Source organism: Macaca nemestrina, chromosome 9, assembly GCF_043159975.1.
Source record: "Macaca nemestrina isolate mMacNem1 chromosome 9, mMacNem.hap1, whole genome shotgun sequence".
Taxonomy (NCBI): domain Eukaryota; kingdom Metazoa; phylum Chordata; class Mammalia; order Primates; family Cercopithecidae; genus Macaca; species Macaca nemestrina.
In genome coordinates, this window is record NC_092133.1 from 32,225,518 (window position 1) to 32,253,496 (window position 27,979).

General features: G+C 39.3%; 1 protein-coding gene across 16 annotated transcripts in view; it reads right to left on the reverse strand.

The window, feature by feature from the left end:
* LOC105478371 (beta-transducin repeat containing E3 ubiquitin protein ligase) overlaps nt 1-27,979 on the reverse strand; it is a 250,995-nt gene that overhangs the window by 20,441 nt on the left and 202,575 nt on the right. For 15 of the 16 annotated variants that reach the window (XM_011735593.3, XM_011735585.2, XM_011735594.3 and 12 more), the window contains 9 exons: nt 17,593-17,824; nt 13,592-13,778; nt 8,241-8,337; nt 7,158-7,295; nt 6,548-6,666; nt 4,735-4,984; nt 4,172-4,290; nt 2,990-3,100; nt 1,253-1,331 (listed from right to left, as the gene is read on the reverse strand). In XM_011735593.3, coding sequence (XP_011733895.1) covers nt 1,253-1,331; nt 2,990-3,100; nt 4,172-4,290; nt 4,735-4,984; nt 6,548-6,666; nt 7,158-7,295; nt 8,241-8,337; nt 13,592-13,778; nt 17,593-17,824 — 1,332 coding nt within the window. Of the gene's footprint in view, nt 1-1,252; nt 1,332-2,989; nt 3,101-3,132; nt 4,049-4,171; nt 4,291-4,734; nt 4,985-6,547; nt 6,667-7,157; nt 7,296-8,240; nt 8,338-13,591; nt 13,779-17,592; nt 17,825-27,979 lie in introns of those variants that run through there. The other variant, XM_071069255.1, reaches the window with a different exon arrangement.

The following is a 27,979-nucleotide window of genomic DNA, read 5'->3' on the forward strand; positions in this document are numbered from 1 at the left end:
AAACGGTGCTGTGGCTAGAGCCTGTAATGCCAGCTATACTCGAGGGCTAAGGCAGGAGTACTGCTTCAGTCCAGGAGTTGGAGGTTGCAGTGAGCTATGATTGTGCCACTTCACTATAGCCTGGGTGACAGAGGAAGACCCTGTCTTATACATACACACATAAATCCAACAAGGAAGACAAGAAATATAACCTCTTTCTCTTCTCCAGAGCCAAGAATGCCTAAATGTTGACAGTCAGGATTTAGTACACTGGGTTTCAAATGCTTGCTCTCATCTTTTCTCCGAGTGCTGCAAAAGATTCTGTCCACCCTGTTGCTCCAACTAATTTTCTAATGGAAGCAGTATTTATCAATCTGGGCCCCTGGCTAACAACATGATAAAGAATTTAGTGCTTCTGAAAGTGATATTTCTCCTTCTGAATCACTTTTTTCCCCAAATGTCAAAAGTGGATATATGGGGAATAAAAAAGATGGGTTCAAGTTGCTGGAGGCACTAGCTCATGAATAGGCTGCAGAACTAAGGGGCTGACCAGCGGGGGTTCATGCAGATTCCCAGAGCACTTTTTTTTTTTTTTTTTTAAGATCGAGTTTCACTCTTGTTGCCCAGGCTGGAGTGCAAGCGTGATCTCGGCTCACTGCAACCTCTGCCTCTCAGGTTCAAGCGATTCTCTTGCTTCAGCCTCCCGAGTAGCTGGGATTACAGGCGCTCACCACCATGCTCAGCTAATTTGTTTTTATTTTCAGTAGAGATAGGGTTTCACCATGTTGGTCAAGCTGGTCTTGAACTCCTGACCTCAGGTGATCCATCCGCTTTGACCTCCCAAAGTGCTGGGATAATAGGCATGAGCCACCGCACCCAGCCCCCAGGGTAATTTTTGAAGGCACAGGTGTACAGGTCCTCAGATTTTGGACAGGTTCCAATTTGAGTAATTATATTCTCTCTCCCTTAGTACCCCCTGCTGTTTTTGGTGGATACAGAATTCTTATTCACTTCCTGCACTAAACTGTTGTGTAGAGTTTCTGTGCAGCTGTTAAACAGCTGCCACATTTCTCTCCATATATAGTCTCTAAAGCATTTTTGGATGAAAGGAATTATATAAACATATTTTATTGTCATGTACTGGTTGCCTTACCACTTAGTTGTAGGTTTTGTGAGGTTGTAACTATTAAATTCAAATCCATATTCCACAGCACATCAATGTTTAATTTCTTCCCCCACCTGCTCTCCAATGCTCTAACAGCAAGGCTCTTACCACAAGGGTCCGTAGACAGAGTGTCCCTGCAGGAGCACGGGGGTCCAAAGCAGCCACAAGATCCCACACTTTAATTTTTCTAAAGATCAAAAAGGGGACAAAAATGCTAGTTAAAAGCAAAAGTAAGAGAACACAGGGAAGAACAGCAGAAATTCATGGCAATAAATATGGATGGTGAGTATAGTTGAAATGTACGTGATTAACCTACAAATGAGAAACAGGCTAGCTTTAACCAAACTGAAGACATTTAATAGTAAAGTTAAACCACACTTTGGGATCAAGAGGAGATCTTGTACATTAGACCTCCTAATGATATTACATAGACCTAGAAATCTACAACTCTGAGGCATCCTCTTCCTGGTCACTTCTAAGAGTGGCCCAGGTCACATGTACTGAGGGACTGGGGTCCATGTAAGAGCAATGGAGTTTATATAAGTAAGCCCTCATCTTTTGATTTAAATAAGTGTAGCTCTTCCAACAACCTTTTATAGGCCATGTTTCCTCAAGGTACATAACAGACAAATTCCAAGACAGGTGGGTACAGATCAAAGCCAGGGCAATAAGAAAATATTGTCTTGACCAAGCTGGAACATGTCACCACACTCTGAACAATTACCCAAGGTTGTAACAGTGATGGCTGACCCAAAGCAGAAGAAGTGAGCAGCTTCTTGCTGCTTGCATTGGCTAATTAATGTATCAGTATAGTTAGCTCATGAACTAAAATAATGTTGTTAGTTTCTGATATTTAAAAAGTTGCCAATATTTGAACTGTAGCTTTCTACCCTTCACCCCCCAAATCAGGCAGTTTGACAAAAAGAAATGATAAGGAGTCCTTCGTAAGTGAATAACTTTTTTTTTTTTTTTTTTTTTTGGAGACGGAGTCTTGCTCTGTCGCCCAGGCTGGAGCATGGTGGTGCAATCTTGGCTCACTGCAACCTCTGCCTCCCTGGTTCAAGCAATTCTCCTGCCTCAGTCTCCTGAGTAGCTGAGATTACAGGCACCTGCAACCACACCTGGCTAATTTTTGTACTTTTAGTAGAGACTGGGTTTTGCCATGTTGGCCAGGCTGGTCTTGAACTCCTGACCTCAAGTATCCGCCTGTCTCGGTCTCCCAAAGTGTTGGGATTACATGCACAAGCCACTATGCCCAGCCTACTTTTGTTTGAATTTACTCTGTGTTTAGGATTGGTGGACGTGGGGTCCATTCACAACATTAATGGATTCCATAACCACTAGAAATTAGAAGAAAATAAAGATGACTAAACTCATAAATGAAATGCTAGGATGACAAGTGATGACAAGAGAACTGTACTTTTAAAAATTACTAAAAGAGATAAAAAATCCAAGAGATCAAAATTGGAGATCTTACCACACTAAGTCCCCAAATACTGCCCTCTAGTGTTTGTGTTTTGTTAACAGGTTACCACTTTACATGGGTAGCCTGTTAACACTGGGTTTTTCTTGTTTTGCTTTACAGGGCAAAACAGTGAAATACATAACCAAATAACCGAAATATGAATGACAACCATGTGCAAACAAGTATAATAAAATGATTGGAAAGAATATTTCAGGACACTAAACCAAGGAGAGGTAAATATACAGATTAAAGAAATATGGTATCACTTTGTGTAAAATCTATAAGCTTTAGAAACAAGGAATGGTAATGTTTAACACCATAAACATAAGGAAGGATTAAGACGTAGATTTTCTCTTTTTACACTCTGTTAGCACACTCACCCATCATAGGCCCCACTGACTATCCTCTTGTTATCAAATCGAATACAACGCACCAATTCCTCATGGCCTTCTAACACTCGTAAACATGCACCACATTCTATGTCCCATAATCTGGAAGAGAAAATTGAGTCAAGTGAATTTTCACGTATTCTTTTCTAAGCCTGGAATGTTATAATACACTTTATATGCCTTCTAAAAATTCACAAAATAAAATCAATCACCACCCACACAGATATGTACTGCTTTCAATGTAATTTATTTCCTTTCTGCTATGTAACTCACACAGAAAAATGTAGGTTTAAGTTCAAACATAAAATGTATTTTCAAAGCACAGTGCTTTATATACTTCTGTAAACAGGTTCTTCCAGGTATAAAAACGAACTCAATGCACACAGTTGCCTGAGCAGGAAATGACTGAGCTAAGAAAGTAGTTTCCTGAAGTCATCAAACTGAATGAGATACAGATTATCAGCGATGTCCTGTTCTCACAAAGCACCTCCCCCTCTGCCATGGTGGACACTTCTTTTACCACTGTCCAGGACAGTTATTCTCAGAGAATGGAAATGCAAAGTCAGTTCTCAAAAACTTTTGTGTACTAATTTAAAAAACTGTATGTTTTCAGAGCAATTCAAGTGACTTCTAGGAATAATTTCCTTAGATATAACAAACAGTAGCTCTATCTGTTGTTTTTTTAATGGCCTTTTCATCCTTTTAGTACTTCACTGAAGGGTAATGATGGATAAATCTTCCAAATTCTAATCATGACTATGTCATTCGTCTTTGTGCAGAGAACACCCCAAAAAGGGCTTCCAACTGTGAAACCTTCATAATTTCAAATACAGGTAACTCTGGCCAATTATGTAATGCTAAGACAAAAATTACATAATTTCTAGTAAGGAAACAAATCTTTTCATTTCTTGAAAACAATGGCAAAGAAAAGGCTTTTAGCTGTTTATTAGCACTTTTCAACTGTAGACAGGAGAAATTTAAAAAGAAGGGCAACAAAAGGCTTTGCTGTGCTGCTTCTCTGCTTGGGGCAAACTTCTGATCTGTAAGAAGCTACAGAAAGGAAACACAGTTGATTATAAACATAACAAAATTACAGACTTGTATGATCTGTGCATTAGTAATGAATGGGAGCATAATATCGATCTCTTATGATACAAGGTACTAGGTGCTCACCTGATAGTGTTGTCAGATGAGCCACTCACTACCAGCCTGTCCCTGTACTGCAAACAGGCAATGCCTCGTTTGTGTCCATTTAAGGTCCTTACAAATTCACAAGTACTTGTGTTCCATACCTGAAAAAGAAAATGGCATTGAGCAGTTGATTTGGTGCTTTTACTGGTAAAATCTATGGCAACTGGAGTCTTAGGGAAGCAGAAAACAGGGCTGAACCATTAGAGGGAAGTCAACTTCTCAAACAAATAAAACAAAGGACAATTTAAATTCATGGTAACAGAGGCTAATTTGCAGTTGGCTGTTATCACATGAGAATTCCTCAAATTGATTTACTCTTCTAGGGTTAGTCTCTTCTCACACTCACCATTATTTATAGGAATAAAATACCTCGGCCAAATTGTCACACAACGTCTCACTTATTACCTTTTCACTTGTAGAATAGTCTCTGAATTAAATATTACATTTTTCTGCACCAATGTTTAAATATGAAATTGCCCCTGATCAAATTTTCATATGAATTTCCCCATTCTAAGTTGGAAACTTACTGAAAAATGCCTTATTACCTTTATAGTTCTATCCCCAGATGCAGAAACGATGTACTTGTCATCAAAGTCTACAACATTGACAGCAGCTCGGTGTCCGACCAGCACCCTCCGGAGGGTGATGTCAGTTGGGGAGGCCATATCCCATACAGCAATGGAACGATCTTTGGAGCAGGTCACCATCATGCCATTATTGAAACGCAAGTGCAGAACTGCTTCACAATGGTGAATCAACGTGTTTAGCATTTCACCTGTATTTACGTCCCACACTCTGGAAGCGACAGATGAGATTTAGATGGTACTCAAGCTACAGTCTGTTACCTATATTTGACCATCATGCACCCTTCCACCCCTTATATTTAGAGAGAGTGCCGGACCGGGAGAGTGGGAGAAGAAAGGGAATGGGATGCTGCCAGTGTGTCCTTAAGACATACTGCTTGAAATATGGGCAAGTTGTGGAGGGCAAGGATGAGGTGGCAGCCACTGTCACCTAATAATTTGGCCCAGACTGTAAAACTTCTGACATTCAATTGGATACCATTAGTAAGATACATTTTAAATGGGGAATCTGAATAATAACAGTAGCATTAGTGCCCATCCCAATGATAGCCCTCAGGAGCCAGAAATGACATAGGCTAAGATGCTTCTGTCACATACTTAGTAATGTGAATTTGAGTTTGATTACCCTGGATCTCAGGTTTTATCATAAAGGTCAAAGGCCAAGATAATCATGACTCTAATTCTAAGCCCCCATTTCTGTGTTTTGAAGTAGGCAGGGGTTTAAAACAGCCCCTGCATTGTAAATATGGGCTTCACAGCAGAGTGTGGGGTCCTGGGATAGCTTGAGAATTTTGTGTGATGATATATTTTGATTATTCTATTTTTGTTTATTTACTTTGGGTTTTATAACATGTTATTTCCTTTTTCCAGTTTAGCCCCCTTTTATAGAAAATCATCTTTTCTTTATAAATGATGTTAGCATCTACAGTGTTTCAGATTCTGTGGGGCACTCGCTCCACAAGCACCAATAAATGTTAAATGTCAGTAACTACAAGGACAAGTTTGCTATGCTTTTAAGTCAAAAGACAAAAAACAGGAACAGTCTTTTCTATTCACAGAGGATAACTTGGAATGGTAAACATTTAACTTCAGAGTATCTAACAATGCAGTTAACTGCTTTTTTCCTACGTCTATTTTTTTTTAAGTTACTTTTGATGCATTATGTTTGCTAAATCCTTTAGCTTAAGGCAAAATTCCTAACAGAGGTTCCCAGCAGTGCTGCTGGTACCCAGAACTCAAGCTATCCCAGACTCCAGCAGTATAATGGCTGTGTCATCAAATCACTAATGCCTCTGGAAATTGAGGGCCCCTCCCTGAGTGAAGCTCGCAATTAAAAACTGCAGGGATGGCAGGGGAGGGGCTGGCAAAGAGAGCACAGCTCACCTGTACATGTTTCAAAGGAGATAATACAGACCTGCACTACAGTTACAACTACCTGAAAGGAAGGCTTCATTGCATTCATGTCATTCCCTTGTGAGATGGCTTTTGTAAGGAATGCAAAGTTTACCATAAGGATAAGAAAAGTTTCTGTAATAGATGATCCTCCAAATTAATATAGAACGTGTAGTTTCTTAAATGTGTGAAAATGTAAACTTACCTCAAGCATTCCTAAATCAAGTTTTCTAGTTCTAGACTGACAGAAATGATGGGGACCTGGTGGTTTATTCTTCTTTAGTTTCAGAACTGTGCCGATACATACAAAATTACTATCTATGACAAAGAACAGAGTAGAGCTGATGTTTCAGAGTTCAAAAGAGCATATGAAATTTTCTACCTGACCGTGGAATCCGATGATCCAGTTATGATCACTCTCTCATCATACTGGAGACAGAGGACAGAACCTGTATGGCCTGTGAGAATTCGCTTGCATTCCAATGTGTTTTTATCCCAGATCTAGGATGGCAAATAAGATCCTTTTGATCAATGTGATGATGGGGTGCTGTGGAGACTTGTTGGTCTTATTATGTGTTTGATCCCCCAAATAATCAAAGCCCAGAGTAGTGTGGAAAGCATTCTTCCCTATGGGTATAGCTAAGCGCACACACACCCACCCACATATATATAGCTTCAGTACTATGCAAACTTTTATCCTTTTCATTAAGGAACAGGGTAGTTTATAATTATGTGAGGGCCAAAAGAGTAATAGCCCATTCAGTGCATTTCAAGAAGAGAATTTAACCCTAGGACTACCCATTTGTAAAATATTCTGGGGGGAAGCAGATGTCTGTCCTTTAAGGAAATGATTTTGGCTTTGGAACTGGAAACAATCTAAAATCTTCACTTACTTTCTAGAAATAATGCTTAGAGTTTATGCTTTGGACTGTGCTAAGAATGTAGTCAGCCTCGCTCCCTCTGCTACCTTCCTACAACTGAACAGACCTCACCTTGATTGTGTTGTCTCGAAGGCCGCTTACTATTTTCTGATCATCATACTGTAAACAGTAAACTCCTTTGCTTGTTTCACTTCGGCAGTGAATTCTCTGTAAACTATGTCTTCCACATCTCCAGTTAGATTCTATTGTCTGAGAAGAAGGAATGGGAAAATGGCAGTGTTAGGAAACGCCTAGAATCAAACTCTTTTTGGGCTTTAATGACAATCAAAGGCTCGATGCTTTACTCTATGGGATATACACAACTTAGGGAAAACTTAAAAATGTCTTTAAAAGGCTACTATCTACATTTATAAAATATTTTCCCTTTTGCAAAGTAATTAAAGTTTGTTTCCTAGAACTCCCCTGCCTATAATTTGTTCAATTAAATAATAAATCTAGTGGGAAGAGACTACTCATCAAGAGGAGAAAAGCTACAAACTATGTGAGGTTATACACTCAGTGCTCTTACATATGTGATGGCCATTGCTACTGATGAACTTCTATGGAGGTTCAATTCAGAAGATATTTGAGGACAAGTTTACCATTCACACTGCTATTGTATGAAGGGATCAATCTCTTTATCTCTCTCATCTATGTATTAGTAAACAATTTTTTAAAGCTTTAAAATTTTGCCTAGCAATTTATTTTACCTACCCTACTTGCCTGTAAAGAGACTGATTTTCTTTTCTTTTTCTTTTTTTTTTTTTTTGATGGAGTCTCACTCTGTCGTTCAGGCTGGAGTGCAGTGGCACGATCTCGGCTCACTGCAACACGTGCCTCCCAGGTTCAAGCAATTCTCCTACCTCAGGCTCCTGAGTAGCTGGAATTACAGGCGTGTGCCACCATGCCTGGCTAATTTTTATATTTTTAGTAGAGAAAGGGGTCTCACCATGTTAGCCAGGCTGGTCTCAAACTCCTGACCTCAGCCTCCAAAAGTGCTGGGATTACAGGCGTGAGCCACCACAGCCAGCTAAGAGATTGACTTGCAACTCATGTCAATAAACCTTAATGGGCTTGCTGTAACCATATTGTGACTGAAGAATGCTGATAATTCTGTGCCACTGGGCAAATACCCCAAAATACATAGATTCTTACCTCAATGTCTTGTATAATTTTAGGATAAAGTGCTCTATAAAAAGAGTTGGGAGGAGCATTCCCGTCAGGAGGTTTGTTTTTGAATAAATACTGTCCCCTAAAAAAATAACAAATATTTCCCAATGAAAATCATGACATTATATATTTATATACATATATATTTTGAGACAGTCTTGCTCTGTTGCCCAGGCTGGAGTGCAGCGGCGTGAGTTGGCTCACTGCAACCTCCTCCTCCTGGGTTCAAGCGATTCTCCTGCCTCAGCCTCCTGAGCAGCTGCGATTACAGGCATCTGCCACCACGCTGGCTAATTTTTGTATTTTAGTAGAGATGGGGTTTCACCATGTTGGTCAGGCTGGTCTCAAACTCCTGGCCTCAAATGACCTGCCTGCTCGGCCTCCCAAAGTGCTGCGATTACAGGCGTGAAACATCACACCTGGCCGACATTATATATTTATAAGGAGCTTCATATATTTTCAAAATGTTTTCACAGTTACCATTCCATATACTCTCCATAGCTGCCTAGGGAGGAGCAAAGGTAAGCCTGATTTCAGGAGTCCCATGTCAAAGAGCAACCTTCTGGGCTCTAAGGAGTCTGATCAACACTGATTTGCTTTTGGGTAAAACATGATTATTTCCAGTGTAGAACGTCAGAGTACCAAGCCTTTGGAAATATTATAATATCAGTAAACAAATGGAATATGTATAATCAGAATTCATCTATTGGTCTATTAAGACTACTGCTTAGATTCACTGACCTCATCTTTTGGAAATTTTGTTAGTAATGGTAAGTATTACCTTTGAACTAGCACATGCCCTATAATTTTTTTTTTTTTCTTTTACTGTGTAGTGGTCCCCAGCATTGTAAACAGCAGCAATGCCTCTGGCATGGAGATCACTTTTTCTAGGTCTTTATCTGTGTGGGTAAGGTGGCTGCTCAGTCACCCAGGCTGCTGCTAATCAGTGCAACTATGCTTTGAAAGGAACAATTCAGTTCATTTCAACAGAAAACAAAAGGATCACAGGTTTGTCCAGCAGCAGCTAGGGAAGAAGAAAAAAAGAAACGCCTAAGAGCATTGTGCTATCAAGTCTAAGGCATGAAACTGACTTTCACAGGTGTGTTCCTGGCTGTGTATATACATACATGTACTTAACTGCCTTCCCTGTTTCCAGTGAGCAACATTTGTTAGTATCTCCTTCCTTATGACAGCACATCTCTGGAATACTCGTATCCCAAGCTAGATCTTTGCTACAAAAAAAAAATCAGTAAATGGCAATCACTTCCTGCTGGGTAAAAAATTTAATTCCTCATCCTGAAGTTAAGAACCCACCAAACACGGTGTGGAAGCTAGTAAACCCCACTATGGGTGTACTAACTGCTGTTCTCACTGGCACCGTGCCTTGCAAAGTGGAGACAGGCAGAAATGCCTCTGAGTGTAATCCTGGCACCAGAGAAATCATGTTTTCTCTGGGCCAGTCATCCACTCCTCCCTCTATAGCTCCATTACAATATAATTAATTGTTTGTTGTCTCCAGGAGTGCTTCTCCCCTTCCCTCTCCCTATTATACACCTTGAAAATTATTTGAGAAAATTTCCTGTCCAGGAAGGTAGCTGGCTCTAACTTCTGTGTTAATACAGAAAAGAAAATCTGAAAAAGAGAAGTGAAAATAATACTTTTTAAGAGGGGGATTAATGAAACATGATACACCAGCATAAACAAAAGGGGAAACAAGATGTGTTATGAAAGAATTCCGGATTAATGGTACATTTCTCTGTACAATATTATTCTACAAACACTTTGCAGGCAAATAATAGATTTTGAATGTGAAGATTTTAAGTCTGATTTCTCAGCCCACCCACATTCTTAACTACTTGTTTCTCAATGCCCACCATTTCTGAGATTCCTGTCTTCTTTTAATCTCTAGCACTCCAAGACTTTCTTCCTATGCAATGATACTATCTCTACATTCTAAGGAAAGAGAACCCATATAAGCTTCTGATCTTGTTTTCCACCTCACTGCATTTACCATGTCTTGGTAAAGTACCTGAATTTCTTCAGATCAAAGTGCTACAGAAAGGGGTGGCTAGGTATTGAAAACGGGCTTCTGTCTTTATGTTTTAAGTCAAAACCTTTTATGATGGAAGATCTCTGACAACAGGGACTACTTCTACGTGAAATGCCTAGTACCTACGAGGATGTGAGTACATGATAAATGTTAAATATTAAATTCAGAATGTTATCATAAAATGTGATCTGCTGATTAAGAAAATTGACTTTTCCCAAGTGGTCTTTTATTATACTTTTAAGAGTTACCATTACTGAGCAGAGAGCATATTCGGTATTTTTCAAAAGAGAAAACTACAGAGTTCATGTCCCAGGGGAAGACTGTCAAATTCATCTAGACATAAAATACAACATCAAAGACCAAGTTAAAACTTAAGAGATACAAAGCTTTATTAGAAAACTGTATTTACTTACTATTTTTGGTTAGTAGAAATGGAAGAACCTTTCAAAGCTAGCATATGGGGAAAGGTATAACACAGAAAGACTTTATTGACATATTAGGCTTGGTAAGACAATTTGAAAGAAGCAAATGAGAAACTGATGGAGTAAATTTTTTTTTAAAAAAAGGGAGGACAACTGACACAGGAATAAAGGCAACATGTAAAAATAGAAGCAGCAACAAGAAAGTCAAGGGAATAATGGAGGAAGTCGACACGGGATGTATAAATATTTGGAATTTCATGGGGTGTATCATGGATTAAGAGGATAAATGTGCCCAAAGACAAGGGGATATAGTCAGAACTCTGAAGGATACTCAAAAGAGCGGGAATGGGTTTCTGTGGATAAAGAGATAGGGGAAAAAAGTGGTAATTAGTGCTGGATCCTGGGTTATTTCACCTACCCTTTACAAAGGCTCAAAAGCCATCTTCTCAATGATCGTTTTTTCTTTGTAACTAACATAACAGATCTTGCCATTTAGTGCCAATCCCAAGCAAAACTGTGGAGCCTTCTACCTTTGGCATTTTCATATCCATCTGCCAAGAACTGCCTACTTACTTCTTGATTTTTCTGCCTTCAAAAAAGGACTCAGCAAACTCCCAATGTCTGATGAAGGTTTACTGTCATTTACAGTCCAAATGGGAACACAATGTATTTTAACAGGGAACAGAACCTTTATAGCTAAAGGAATGAATCCCCTTAATTGAAATTTCAGGAGTTATTTGGAGAAGAGATTCTTTTTTTCTGAGGGACAAAGAAATCTTCTCAGCTGCCCTAAAATTCTCCCATGTAAACAGTTGCCTGCTGTATCCTCAAGGCTGGTCCCAGCACTCAGCAAAATGATGGACCCTGAATACCATATAACTCTATTTTTATTTGCTTTGTTGTACTATTAAAGAGTTTATTTCCAAAGTATGAAGTAGGTTATGAAAGATTGCTATTTTTCTATGTAGTGAAATAAGTGAGAATTAAAAAATATATTTGAGAAGTAGTAATATGTGTGTGTGTGTGAGTGTGTGTGTGTGTGACAGAGAGAGAGAGAGGGACAGAGAGAGAGAGAGAGAGAGAGAGAGAGAGACAGAGAGAGAGAGACAGAGAAAGAGACAGGGTCTTGCTCTGTTGCCCAGGCTGGAGTACAGTGGCATGATCATAGCTCACTGCAGCCTCAACTTCCCAGGCTGAAGCCATCCTCCCGCCTCAGCCTCCTGAGTAGCTGGGATTACAGGCATGCGCCACCAGGCCCAGCTAATTTTTTGATTTTTTTGTAGAGATGAGGTCTCACTATGTTGCTCAGCCTGGTCGCAAACTCCTGGGCTCAAACAATCCTCTTGCCTTGGCCTCCAAAACTGTTGGGATTACAGGCGTGAGCCACCCTGCCTGGCCAACAATATTCTTTTCTACATAGCCTAAAAATTGCCTAGCTTTTTGTTCCTTTAATTCGATTTGAGAGAAAAATTTAAACAGTCTTCCTAATAGCCAGAATGATAAAAATCTCTGAAGCATTTGGTATAATATAGGTCGTTGTATTTACTAGGTGTTAATAAATTTCAAAGACAGAAAAAAAGAAAGAGAGCCAAATATATTTAATGAAAATTCGAAGGAAAGCTGGTCCATGAATATTTATCTTTTACAAGTGTTCTCTATTTTTAACTGTTTTCCTCTTTATGATCCAAGATAAACAACAGATAAAATTAATTTGGAAGGACACCACTAAGCACACACATGCCTATTATAATGTTTTCTGTCAACGAGAATATTTAATGTTACCTTTATTACTACGTAGCTTTCCTATAGTGACATTCTAGAGACATACTCTGAGAGAAAATTATTTAAGGAAAGATATCTTTCAGAAGTTCTAATGAAATGGCACTGTTAAGAGAACAACAAAAAAAGTAGTGAGGTCTCTTAGACTGCTAACTATATGATGCTTTGGGGAATTCGGAATTAAGTCAGAAAATCTTGAAAAACAGAAGTCTTAAGAAGAAACAATGATTTATAATGAATTTCATTTTCACTTTTTCTGATGGCTAGAGTTCTTATTCCACTTGAGCATAAAAATAATTTTTGATTACAAAGGTGACAAAACACCAGACGCATAAGATAAAGGCAATAAATTTTCTGAAAGAAAAGAAAATCATTTGTCTTGGATTATTTTAGGGGAAAGTTATCCTGGATGGTTTCTATGTGATTCAAAGTCATCTACTTTATTTTGGCTCATAAATTGCCCATCAGTCCTTTTGGAGGATACCAACTTTTTTTTTTTTTTTTTGGAGACAAAGTCACGCTCTGTCACCTAGGCTGGAGTGTAATGGCTCAATCTCCACTCACTGCAACGTCTACCGCCTGGGTTCATACGATTCTCCTGCCTCAGCCTCTAGAGTAGCTGGGATTACAGGTGCATGCCACCACACCCGGCTACATTTTGAATCTTTAGTAGAGACAGGGTTTCGCCATGTTGGCCAGGCTGGTCTCAAACTCCTGGCTTCAAGTGATCTGCCCACCTTGGCCTCCCAAAGTGCTGGGATTACAGGCGTGAACCACTGTACCCAGCCGCAGGATACCAACTTCTGCCCAGATAACAGAATGCTTTAAACAGGAGGGCTGGTAAACTTTCCATTATTTTTTGCAAAGCAGTATTAATACAATATCATGTCATTTTGTGAGTGACAGGTAAGAAGAAAAACTGCTGAGTACATGAATACTTGTTCTCTGTTACATTTTAAGCTGCAAATCAACAAAATCACCGTATTAAATGAGAAGTGGTCTCACTGGCTCCCCAAAAATCTTTCAGTGACTGTGACTGGCCAGGTCCTGAAGCCATGTAATAGTAAGAAAAGTTAAAGGCTCACCACCCTCTTCGTTCTGCCAGGCCTCTCCACAGAGAATCTGTCCTGACCATTCTCTCGATGAGCTTCTTCCATAGCATGCCATCAGAGGTCACTCGGTACCATTCCTTGCATACCAGTTCAGCAGCACATAGTGATTTGGCATCCAGGTATGACAGAATGTTCTCAGCAATATGATCCAAACCCCGAGCTTTCAGGAGAGGGAGGAGGCAAAGAAAAAGAACACAGAGGGTGGTGAATGATTTTTGACAAAAGGTCCTTTAAAACAGAACAGCATTTGTTCTGCTATGAAGGCACATCATTGTCCCTAGTGTGGTCCAGTTTCTTTTTCAAACAGAGGCTTGGGTAAAATGAGTGTCAATAATTTTTCCATAAGGTTACAGAAATGAACAGTATTTTCCATCTTCCTTTAGATAAGGAAGTTAAAGTTAACAACCAGCAAACCCCCCAAGACATTAAAAATAAAAAGGATTCCAGAAAACAATTCACATCTATCTATATGGATTTCAGCACTAGGGGATGTTCTATGGATGGCATCTCAAACTCTATGATTCAGACCCCCCCAAATCTCTATATTAGGTCCATTTCTCATTCTGTTTCTATTACTGCTGCAGTTCCAAAGCTGTTCGGTTAAAGAAATATCCTTTAAATGTACTGGGGGAGAGGCACTAAGTCAGAGTGTGCTGGGTTATAGAATTTTGGGCATGCAGAAGGAGAGAAGAAGGAAATATAGAATGGCATGGAAATATCCCAAGAGAAAGACAGAGATGTATGTTTAAGTTCAAGAATGAGTTTAATTTCAGATTAAAAAAAAAAAAAAACTATATTTGAGAGTAGCTGCTGCTATAAAACCTAAATGACAGTTGAGTAAAAATGAAAAAATTCCAGACCAAAAGATAACTTGGTTAGCATTTCAGAGAATATTCTGTAGGAGGTGCAGAGGAAAATAGTGAAGAATAGATCCTGGGGCGTACAAACCAGAAGGGCTTCCCAATTAAAGTTCTCCAACACCCAAATCTGTATTGAGGTCTCAGAAGAAAAGATCCTATAAAATAGGATGAACTCACTAAAAAAACTTCTTTTGCCTGCTGTTCTACATTCACAATTGAGATAAAAATATTCAAAGTTATTTCTGTTTACAAAGTACATATCACATGTTTTCTATAGACTTAAATAGTTCAGAAGAATTCCTTCATACTCTTACTCCTGTAGGCACAAACTTAACAAGAAAGAGAACATGGCATTTCATTTTGGGCCTTTCCCCTGAATCATATCATATAAAGATAGTATGGGTATCAGTCACACTTTTCAGCAGACTTGAGAAAGCAAGCATTACATGGATTTTGTTTGGCTGGCATCGCATGTTCGTATTTAAGTATAAGCAGATGGAGACGTGCATTACCCAATTCTTATTAAAGAAACATGAACAAAAGCCAATTAAAGGTATAATAACTAGTTCTTCATGTAAAATACAGTAATGGTATGATTTATATTAAAACTTTCTACACCATCAGAAATTTCCAAAATGCTGTCCTGTTTTTAATGGGTGCCATCAAACTGCTCCTGATCATTTCACCAAGTACCTTTAATAAGTCTTTGGAAGTAATTTCACCTAACACTCCAAACAAACCCATTACATTAATGGACTACAGGCACTTTTTGAAGTAGTTTGGTTTACTAAACATAGCCAGATGGTACAGGTTTATAAGTTTAAATGGCCATAAAGCATTAGATTGATGATTTAATACCTCATAGAGTGGTCAGCGGATACACACCAGGGATCAATATTAGGTAAAGGATACACAGGTCTAATCAACTCCTGTTCAATTCTTAGTGGTATAAGCTTGAGATAGTAACATGTCTCAGTGATTGGGGAGAACAAAGTAATGAGGTACACACAGATTGTACAAAGAAAACTGTTTGCCTATGGCTAAAACAAAATCCAGTGAGTAAAGAGGGGGCAAAAATCTATTCCATTTAACAAAAGATATAGGTAAAATTCAGTTTTTACAGGGGTTATTCCTAAGATATAAATAGGTATTTCTTTTGTTTTAAACAGCAACTTAAATTCCTAGTTCAGAAAAACAAAAATTTAAAAAAGGTATAATTAGCAAATATAAAACAAAGTAGTATTAATAGTTGGGAGGCTATGAGCTGGTATATTTTTATCAGGGGATAGTTTGGCACCATGTATTAAAAGCCTTTAAAAATGTTCATATTCCTTAATATATAGCGATTCCATGTCTGTATTTTTTTCCGTAGGATTCCCACAAGATTAATGTATAAAAATTCATCATCACATGGTTTATAATAGGAAAAAATTTTGAAACTACCTAAATGTTCAATAAAGGGGTTAAATAGTATGTGCTTCAACCATTGTAAAGAATATTATGCAACAACTGAAAAGAACACACATTCAGAAAAATACATGAAGAGAATGTATTCAGAAAAATGGTCACAAAACATTTATGATCAAAGCTTTATAGGAAAAAAAAACACATACCTAGACAAAACAGAAAGGCTACCTGCCAAAATATTAATAATATAGCAAATCAGTAGTTCTTTCTGAATGCTGGGGTTCTAGGAAATGTTTTTAAATATTTTCTAAGTTCCCTGTAACTTCTGTAACTGGAAAACAACAACACCCCCTCCCCTAACAAGATATGACATTTAAGATAAGATTCATTCAAGTTGGTATGATTTTTTCCTCTTAAAATAAACTTTGAATACACAAGAATCTTATCTTCCTGACATAGCATTCCCCCCAAACACTGACACCTTGGAAGTGTTCTAGGTGTCAGTATTTGGGGGGAATACTATGTCAGGAAAATAAGCCCTTCCAAAAATAAGCATTTAGAAAAACCACAGCACCCTCCAAAAAAAGGATTTTACATATCATTTTATATTTATTTATTTAACACCACAACGAGGCTTATGAGATAGCCTTCTTTCTAAAAACTTCAATTAAAAATGTTTTTTATTCATCTGTAGAATTTCAATATTCTGTTGATATATTCTCATAGAAATACAAATCCAAGTACATAAACATATCTTGAAACTAAGACATATTATAAAAGACACAACTTACATCAGGTAACACCTCAGAAAAGATTTTATTTGGACCTATGTATGGGTAAAAATAGGTTGAATAGAAGGGCATGAGTAAGAAGATAGGATAAAAGGAGTCTCGGCTGGGCGCGGTGGCTCATGCCTGTAATCCCAGCACTTTGGGAGGCTGAGGCGGGTGAATCATTGGAGGTCAAGAGTTCAAGATCAGCCTGGCCAATATGGTGAAACCCTGCCTCTACTAAAAATACAAAAATTAGCCAGGCATGGTGTCAGGTGCCTGTAGTCCCAGCTACTCGGGAGGCTGAGGCAGGAGAATTGCCTGAACCTGGGAGGCAGAGGTTGCAATGAGCCAAGATCATGCCACTGCACTCACTCCAGTCTAGGTGACAAAGTGAGACTCTGCCTCAAAAAAAAAAAAAAAAAAAAGAGTCTTTATTTCTAGAGTTTGTTTTTTTAAAAGCTTTATATCAGCCGAGCGCAGCGGCTCATGCCTGTAATCCTAGCACTTTGGGAGGCCGAGGCGGGACGATCACAAGGTCAGGAGATTGAGACCATCCTGGCTAACACGGTGAAACCCTGTCTCTACTAAAAACACAAAAAATTAGCTGGGCATGGTAGCGGGCGCTTCTAGTCCCAGCTACTCAGGAGACTGAGGCAGGAGAATGGCGTGAACCCGGGAGGCGGAGCTTGCAGTGAGCCAAGATCACACCACTGCACTCCAGCCTGGGCTACAGAGCAAGACTCCGTCTCAAAAAAAAAAAAAAAAAAAAAAAAAAAAAAAAAAAAAAAATAGCTTTACACCAAAAAGTACAGTTAAGGAACTTAATTTGTAAAAATCAAGCCAATAAAGACTTTTAAAGACAGATATATAGCTAGAGATTTAGTTCTGTTATCATCACAGCAAATTCATGGTTTACAAACACTTGTAGACATACCTGGCAAAGCAGTTATGAAATCTCTCTGCAACATAGGTTTAAGATACGAGTTTATGTGCCCATGTTGGTAATGACACATTTGGGATATAAGATGTTCCACAAATTCCACTTGATCTGACTCTGACCACTGCTCAAAGTATTTGACACACAGTTCCTTTTCCTTTTCATAGCTTGCCGAGAGTTTCCGTTGCTTGGGCACAATCATACTGGAAGTGCCATTGGCAAGTTTTGTCTATAGAAGGGGGTTAAAAGAAACAAAACGATTAGTATTGAAAATGAGGGAAATATACACGATTTTCTGGTATGGCATGCTATGTTATGTCTACACGATTGAGCCGACTCTGTTATTCTATTAGCAATTACGTGGAAAACCACAGAAACACCATACAAAGTTGGTAAATCAGCTATAACGCCAGAAGACTAAGCATCCATTTCCAAAAGTTTGCAGAAGACATTCTTAATACTTGAACATACACAAATAAAAACTGAAAGCTGAAAGCATGTTATTACTAGCAAGCCAAAAATCTAATTTGCTTTTTCTTGTATACAACAGTTGTTGGACAGTTATACAATTACTTGCTCACAACTTTTTTTTGAGACAAGGTCTCACTCTATCACCCAGGCTGGAGTGCAGTGGTGAGATAGATCATAGCTCACTGCAGCCTCTAGCTCCTGGGCTCAAGCGATCCTCCCACCTTAGCCTCCAGAGTAGCTGAGACTATATTGGTGCAAACTACCATGTACAGCTAATTTTTAAATTTTTTTTGTACAGATGGAGTCTTCTTTTGTTGCCCAGGCTGGTCTCAAACTCCTGGCTTCAAGCAATTTTCCTGCCTTGGCTTTTCAAAGTGCTGGGATTACAGGTGTGAGCCATTGTGCCCTGTCATCACAGCTTTTTTTTTTAGACAGAGTCTTGCTCTGTTGCCCAGGCTGGAGTGCACTGGCACAATCTTGGCTCACTGCAACTTCCACCTCCCAGGTGGAGAATCAAGTGATTCTCCTGCCTCAGCCTCCCAAGTATTGGGACTACAGGTGCCCACCACCACACCTGGCTAAGTTTTATATTTTTAGTAGAGACAGGGTTTCACCATGTTGGACAGGCTGGTCTTGAACTCCTGACCTCAAATGATCTGCCTGCTTCAGCCTCCCAAAGTGCTGGGATTACAGGCAACAGCCACTGTGCCCAGCCAACAACTTGGTTTTTAATTGTTAAATAAGAAGTCCTTTATGGAAAGAGAAACCAAAGAATATTCTGAGACTCTGTGGTACCTTTTTGAACATAAAGCTAAAATAACACTCATATGCTCAATCTACCCTTTTCCATAAAATAAAATATTCTGTATTTCCCATGAAGTCTTTTTTATTAATTGACTCATTCAATAAGTATTTACTGAGCACCTACAATGTGCCCAACACTGTCCTTGGTACTAGGAATATAACAACAAAAATGACAGTCTCTGACATCACTAACATATACTCTTAGTGTAAAAGGCACATTAAAAACACAAGCAGCCAGGCGCAGTAGCTTACACCTGTAATCCCAGCTACTCAGGAGGCTGAGGCAGGAGAATAGCTTGAACCTGGGAGGCAGAGGTTGCAGTGAGCTGAGATTGCACCACTTCCCTCCAGCCTGGGCAACAGGGCGAGACTCTGTCCCCCAAAACAAACAAACAAACAAAATACAAGCAAATACTTAGAAAATATAATGTAGGTAGTGCTATGAAGAAAAATAAAGCAGGATAAAGGAACAGGAAAAAAGTATATGTTATTGTCGTAGGCAAAATTCTAAGATGGTCTCCAAGATTCTCTTTTTTGTTTGTTTTGAGACAGTGTTTGTCTTGTTGCCCAGGCTGGAGTGCAATGGCATGATCTCAGCTCACTGCAACCTCTGCCTCCCAGGTTCAAGTGATTCTCCTGCCTCAGCCTCCTGAGTAGCTGGGATTACAGGCACACATCACCACGCCCAGCTAATTCTGTATTTTTAGTAAAGACAGGGTTTCTCCATTTTGGTCAGGCTGTTCTCGAACTCCCAACCTCAGGTGATCCTCCCACCTTGGCCTCCCAAAGTGCTGGGATCACAGGCATGAGCCACCGCGCCCGGCTGGTCCCCAAGATTCTTGGCCCCTGGTGTACACATACCTTCTCTGAGTTGTTCAAACAGTAATGTAGCTATTGCTGTGATTAAAAGAGGGATCCAAATCAGGTGACCTTAAGATGCGGAGATTACTCCGGTGGATCTGACCTAATCATATGAGGCTTTAAAAGCAGAGTTTGCTCCAACGGGTTGCAGAGGAGGAAGGGGGCCAGCTGGCAAGGAATGTGGTCAGTCTCTAGCTGCTGAAAGGAGCCCCCAGTTGACAGTCAGTAAGAAAATGGGGGCCTCAGTTCTACAATGGCAAGGAACTGAATTCTGCCAACAACAAGAATGAACTGAGGGCCGGGCGTGGTGGTTCACTTCTGTAATCCAAGCACTTTGGGAGGCTGAGGTGGGTGGGTCACCTAAGGTCAGCAGTTTGACATCAGCCTGGCCAACATGGCAAAACCCTATCTCTACTAAAAATACAAAAAATGAGCCAGGTGTGGTGGCAGGCACCTGTAATCCCAGCTACTCAGGAAGCTGAGACAGGAGAATCGCTTGAACCCAGGAGGTGGAGGTTGCAGTGAGCCGAGATAACGCCACTGCACTCCAGCCTGGGCAACAAGAGCGAAACTCCATCTCAAAAACAAACAAACAAACAAAGAGCTGAGAAGAGGATTTTCCCTCAGAGCTTCCAGATGAGAACTCAGTCCAGCCCAACACCTTGACTGATTTAAGCCTTGAGATACTCTGAGCAGAGAACCCAGGAACTATGTGGCACACTTCTGACCCTTGGAACTATATACAGAACTAATAAATAGGTGTTATTTTAACTTGCTAAGTTTGTGGTGATTTATTAGGCAGCAATTAACAAAAAACTAATATGATTATTTAAGTCTAAGTGGTTAGAGATAGTTTCCTGAAAAAGGTGACATTTTAACTCAGACATGAAGGAAATGAGGACTAGACAGCAAGGAAGAATGGTCTAGGCAATGGGAATTTTGAGACCCTAGGTCCCAGGTGGCAGTTGGCCTGGCATGTTCAAGGAATAAGAGGGTCTGGTGTGGCTGGAATAGAGTGAGCAAGGAAAAGTTATGGTTGGAGAAGTAGCCTGGGTCAAATCATCCTGGTTATTCCGGTGGTGGTAGCTAATCTCCACAGATTGGCCCCAGCAACTACAGTCCTCCCTCTCCATCAATGCTACCCCTCCCATCAGAAGTGGAGATTATGTCCTATTCTGTGAATCTGGGCTTTGACTAAGAGAATGGGGAGGAAGTTGCATTCCATTCTGGGACTTCCAAGCCCAGGCAACTTCTGCTTACTCCTTAGAGCGTTGAGCTACCATGTGAGAAACTCAGGCTAATGTGAGAGAGAGACAGATATGGAGGATGAGAAGCCATACAGAGGCACCACCTGGGCAAACACTCAGAAGCATAATAGCAACACAATCTGACACCGTTTAAAAAGACCACTGCTATGTGGTCCTTTAAAACTATATGGGACATAAATAGAAGGAGGTAGGTAAATTAAGACACTACTTCAACAGTCCATGGAAGAGAGAACAATCTCTTGGACCACAGTGGTAGCTACAGAGGTGGTGAGAAATAATTGGGATTCAGTGTATAATTCTGAAGACAGATCCTGCTGAATTTGCTGATCGACTGGATATGAGTATGAGAAAAAAGGAGGAGACAAAATCACACCCAAGTATGAGGCTGGGGGACACTGGGGAAAAGATTCAGAAACTAATAGAAACTTTTGCTACTCTGAAGAAAGTAGGATTTTCTTTAAAGGATAATCACAAATGGGTACAACCGGGTACTTTTCAAAGTAATTTGATGGATCTTTGGCATATTTACTTAAGCAACCCAAATGTGGCAGGAAGACCCATGTTACCATAGAGTTCATCCCTCCTTAGACATACTCAATGTGGAACATGCTATAAAACTGTGCCAAATTTAATTCATTTCAAGGCTCAAGCTTGCCTTATTTTCTTTTATTTATTTACTTTTATTTTTAGAAACCGGGTCTTGCTCTGTCATTCAGGCTAGAGTGCAGTGGTGTGATCATAGCTCACTGCAGCCCTGAACTCTTGAGGCTTATTTTCTAGATGTTAAATCCTAAACACAGGCCTCTTTACAAAGTAAAGATACATAGCTGAAAGCATATTTTCAAGAATGGCATTAGGCCATTTTATATACACAGAAGGAGCTGACCCTTGTAATCCTGGTGTGTTGAGGTGGATGTTTTCTAGCATAAATGCCACTGTTGCCTATGATACAGACTAAAAATGATTACTAAGAAGCTTGTTGGACATAGGCCTTGGGGGACTTTAGGGTTGCTTTTTGTATAGGGTATTTGTTTGTATCTCAGAAATGAAAACTCATGAAATGTGAAGATTTAGAGAACTAACACACAGGCAAGCTTATAAGCTTGACCAAATGCCACTTCTAATCCCAACAATGAAAACCTCCAAAACTCTATCATTTTTTTAAAAATATATTTGCCTTTTAAAATGCACCCTTTGTCTTTTAAAAGGTGGAAATGGACATGAGTCAGGTGCTACTGGAGTAGTTTTCTGGATAAAGACCAGAATGCCAGGTAACACAGAAAAACAATCAGCAACTTACTGAAATTATTCCACTTACACATTAAATAAATGAGATATTGCTATAATCATGAGGAGTCATGCTTTGAACAGTGGCTATCAGATTGTTAGATAAAACTGCCTAAGGATTTAAAAAGTTTGGGCATCCTACTGCAGAAGCTAAAGATAAGTCAAGACTTTGTGATACTTTCAACGATCAAATCATAAGCGGGAATCAAACATTTGGTTATTAGATATAAAGTATAAACTGAGATTTCACATATTTATCAACTGTTCTGGGCTATTCTAGCGGGTAAACATTTTAGTCACCACCCCTCAAAACGAGTATTTTTTTTGATGAGGCAGAAAGACACATACCTGAGATCCATTATCAAATGGGTTACTCTCAACCGCTACCCCATACTGTATTGTTTTAAAAGCTTTGGCCCTGGAGTAAAAAGACCTGGTTTCAAATTCTAGCTCCTCAATTTAGCAGCTGTGTGACATGGAATAAATAACTTGATCTTTCTGAGTCTAATTCTCCCATCTATAAAATGGGGATAATAATAGGTTCTATTTCATTGGGTTTTTGTAAGGAACAAATAAAAAAAACCCTCATGAAAAGCCTGCTTAGCACACCACCTAGCATACAGTCAAGTGTTCCGCCAATCAACACTCTTAATGAGCTTATAACACTGTTGGAGCTGAGCTTTCCCTCTCCTTTTGAAAGTACATTCTTCTTTTTCACTATATATTTTTTCTATTTTAATTTTCATTAAAGTATACATAAAAATGCTTAATCTTAAGTGTACGCAACTAATTTTCACAAGGTAAACATACCCACATAACCAAAACCCAGATCAAGAAACATCACGAGACTCACTAGCCCCCTGTGTGTCCCTTTTCAGGTCACTAGTCACCCTGAGAGTGACTCCTATACTTATTAAAAAAGAATGCTTTTTTTGAAAACCATCCACCTATACAATTTGTAGTACCATAAAAACATAAAATTCTCAAAAATAAATACAAAATTTAGGGCTGGGCGTGGTGGCTCATGCCTGTAATCCAAGCACTTTGGGAGGCAGAGGTGGGTGGATCACAAGGTCAGGAGATCAAGACCATCCTGGCTAACAAAGTGAAACCCCATCTCTACTAAAAGTACAAAAAATTAGCCGGGCATGGTGGTACATGTAGTCCTAACTACTCGGGAGGCTGAGGCAGGAGAATCACTTGAACCCGGGAGGTGGAGGTTGCAGTGAGCTGAGATCATGCCACGGCACTCCAGCCTGGGAGACAGAGCTAGACTTGGTCTCAAAAAAAAAAAAAAATTGATAAAAGTTGTGTAATACTTATAAATTGAAAACTATAAAACATCACTGAGGGAAATCTTAAAATAACTTACTTAAATAAATGGAGAGATACACTATATTCAGAAATTGGATCTATTAAGATGTTTATTCTTTCCAAATCAACCTATAGAGTTAGTGCAATATCAAAGTCTCAGCAGGCAAATTAACTCGCAGCTTCTAAAATTTGTAAGGAAAAGCAAAGGACCTAAACTTAACCAAAATATTCCTGAATATATAAAAAAAGGTTGGGTGTGGTGGCTCACACCTGTACCCCAGCACTTTGGGAAGCCGAGGTGAGTGGTTCACTTGAAGTCAGCGGTTTGAGACCAGCCTGGCTAACAGGGTGAAACCCCGTCTCTACTAAAAACAGAAAAATTAGCTGGGTGTGGTGGTGCATGCCTGTAATCCCAGCTACACTGGAGACTGAGGCAGGAGCATTGCTTGAACCTGGGAGGCAGAGGCTGCAGTGAGTCAAGATCGTGCCACTGCACTCCAGCCTGGGCAACAGAGTAAAACTGTCTCAAACAAAGCAAAATGAAACGAAACAAAACAAAACAAAAACCAAACAAAACCCTTTGAAAAAAGATGGAAGACTCAGACTAGTGAATTTCAAGATTATATATAATAGTAATCAAGAGAGTGTGGCTTTGGTGTAAGGACAAAAGTATAGATTGATGGAACGGAATAGTGAGTCCAGAAATACATACAGCCAACTGACTTTCAAGAAAGATGCCAAGATAATTCAATGGGGAGGCCAGGCACGGTGGCTCACGCCTGTAATCCCAGCACTTTGGGAGGTTGAGGCAGGCAGATCACCTGAGGTCAGGAAATCGAGACCAGCCTGGCCAACATGGTGAAACCCCGTCTCTACTAAAAAGGTTGTAGTGAGCCTAAATCATGCCACCCCACTCTAGATTGAGTGACAGAGCCTTCTCAAAAACATAAAAATAATAATAAAAAAAAATAGGGAAAGGATTCTTTTCAATAATTGGATATCCATAGAGGAAATGAAGTTTGTTCCTAACTTCATACCATATATAAAAATTAACTTAATTCTAGATTTATATATACTAGCTAAAACTATAAAACTTCTAAAAGACAACACAGGAGAAAACCCTGATGTTCTTGGAATAGGCAAACATTATAAAAGGGGAAAAAAAAGTCAGTAAATTGGCATGTGGCAATGTTCAAAACATGATTTCCAAAAGAAACAGTTAATAAAAATGACAAATCACAAACTGGGAGAAAACATTTGCAATAAATGTATTTCACAAAGGACTGGTATCCAGAATCTATAAAGAACTCTTAAAACTCAATAATAATAATTTTAAAAACTCTGTTTTTTTAAATAGGCAAAAGATTTGAACAGATACTTCACAAAAAAAGATCCACAGATGCCAATAAGCATATGAAAAGATGTTCAACATCATTACTTATTAGGGAAACGCAAATTAAAATATCAAGACATTATGACACACTTACTAGAATGGCTAAAATTTAAAAGACTGACAATACTAAGTGTGGACAAGAATGAGGAACAACTGGGTCTCTCATACATTGTTGGCAGTCATGTTTAATGGTACAATCACTTTGGAAAACAAGTTGACAGTTTTTTGTAAAGTTTAAACATACACTTACCAAATAACCCAGCAATTCCACTTTAGGTATTTACCTCCTTAAAATGAAACATAGTTCAACACAAAGACTGGTACAATAATGTTTTTTGCTTCTGTATTAATAAAAACCCAAAATGGTAATAATCCAAATGTCCATCAAGAGATGAACTGGTAAACAAACTGTGATGTTGCTTTAGAATGGAATAGTACTCGGCAATAAAAAGAATAAACTACAGACACACAAAATGATAAAGATGAATCTTAAAAACATGCTGAATCAAAGAAGCCAGGTACAAATGAGTCCATTATGATTCTACTCGTATGAAACTCTAGGAACAGTAACTCTCATTGTTAGAAAAACAGATCAGTGGTTGCCTGAGGCTGGATGTAGAGATGGGACTAACTGGGGAAGGGTACAAGGGATGTTTTTGGGACAATGAAAATGTTCTCTAACTTGATTGTTACACAAGTTGCCAAAATTCATTGAACTATATACTTAAAATGGGTGTATTTTATTGTATGTAAATTATATTTTAATAAAGTTATTTAAAAAAACTTCTAAGGGTAGAGTATTCCTACGGATAAATCCACTGTAAGATGAATTTTATTTGTAACTAAGGTGTTATATTTGTAGAGAAATCTAAAGATAAAGGTCTTTGTTGTCAAGTCCCTTTCTTCTACCATTCTCCAATACAGATTTTTCTACAATTATCTAAAGTAAATGCAGCAAAATTCCAATTTGAGAACTTCTGAAAATCTACAAAGACACAGTGAAAAAGTTCAATTATTAAAAAATCAAAAGGTTGTATATTAGAGGATATGGGAGATATAATGGTTACTGGTTGCAGTAGAATTGATTTGGCTTTCCCAACAAAAGCCTAATGACTCAACCACTACTGTTCAAGTGTCTTGGAAAGCTGACAGACAGCCTCAGCTTAATGGTAACACTAAGTTTCTGCCACCCCTGCACATCTCCCTCTTCTTCTTTTCTGTTTACAGTGAACAGTTGTCGCCACAAGAAAGAAAGAAGCTGTCAGGTGACAAGCACACAAAATGAAAGGAGTTAAGTATTTCTAGAACTGTCCTTCAGCTTAGTTCTCAAAGCCTAGGGGCTAGTTTCATCTCCGAAAATATATTTCATATACCACTTTCAAAATTACCATGAATTTCTCTGAAGCTGCAGCCTGGGCCAGGAGGGAAAAATAGACACTTACAGACACCAACTGGCTTGACCATCAACTATCACTGTAATACTAAGTACGCTGACTTTACTAAGTGTATTATGTATAGGTTGGGAAATACACAGTGGACTGACTGAACTTCATGGTGAAATGACAAATATTTCTAGTTTGCATGCAAAACCTGCTTTAACCAAAAGGAAGGGTGTAGTAAGTAGAGAAAGACATTCCAGACATAGGACACTCTTTAGAACTGGGGTTGCAACGACTAGATGAAGAAAACATTTATGACAAGAAAGATGCAAATGATAAAAGATATCTAAGGATTCTATTTGACTTCGAGAAAGGTTTTAAGGAAAGGCTCTGAGAACTATGGTGGGGAAAGGGGATATAATGATTAAATGCTGAATTAATTTAAGAATAAAATAGGCAAGGGTTTTGTAGGGGATAAGGCTGCAGCCTAGGAGGGGCGGGACAAGAATTTTGACTAAAGCTGGAACTTCAGTGGTATCAATCAACCAACAACAGTTTATTGAGTGACTACTCTATCCTGGGCACTTGACCAGGTAATAGGGAAACTGCTGTGAACAGGCATACAAAGTGTCTTTGCCTTCTCTGAGGAGGAGTGGAGAAAGAACGTACATAAATATGTTAATTTCAGACCAGTAAGGATTGTGAAGAAAACAAACAAAGATAAAATAAGGAGTAAAGGGCCAGGCATGGTGGCTCGTGCCTGCAATCCCAGCACTTTGGGAGGCTAGGGCGGACAGATCACTTGAAGCCAGTAGTTCGAGACCAGCCTGGTCAACATAGTGCAACTTCGTCTCTATTAAAAATACAGCCGGCATGGTGGCTCACGCCTGTAATCCCAGCACTTTGGGAGGCCAAGGTGGGTGGATCACTTGAGGTCAGGAGTTCAAGGCCAGCCTGGCCAGGCATACATAGCAAAATCCTGCCTCTACTAAAAATACAAAAATTAGCAGGGCTTGATGGTGTGTGAACCCTTGCTTGAACCCGGGAGGCAGAGGTTACAGTGAGCTGAGATTGCCCACTGCACTCCAGTTTGGGCAACAGAGTGAGACTCTGTCGCAAACAAAACAAAACAAAACAAAAAACCCAAATACAAAAATTAGCTGGGCATGGCGGTGTGCACATGTGGTCCCAGCTACTTGGGAGGCTGAGGCATAAGAACTGCTTGAATGACTGGGCAACAGAGTGAGATCATCTCTCCAAAAAAAAAAAAAAAAGAAAAAGAAAAGAAGTAAAGAGTTCAGCCTACTTTAATTGGAGTGGTCAAGAAATGCCTCCAAAGGAGGTGACACCTGAGCTGAGATTTGAATGACACGTCAGTCTTGTGAAGATCTTGGGAAAGATCCTTCTATATAGAAGGAAGAGCTAGTGCAATGGTATGTTCAGGTGAAAGATAGAAGGCCAGTGTGGTTGGGCAGAATGAACATGAAAATGGTGGGAATTAAGGAAAAATGGCGGGAATTAAGGTGGCTGGAGGTAAGATAATATAAGGCCTTCTACGTCATCCTACAGAGTTTAGATTTCATTTGAAGTGTAAAGGAGAACCCCTG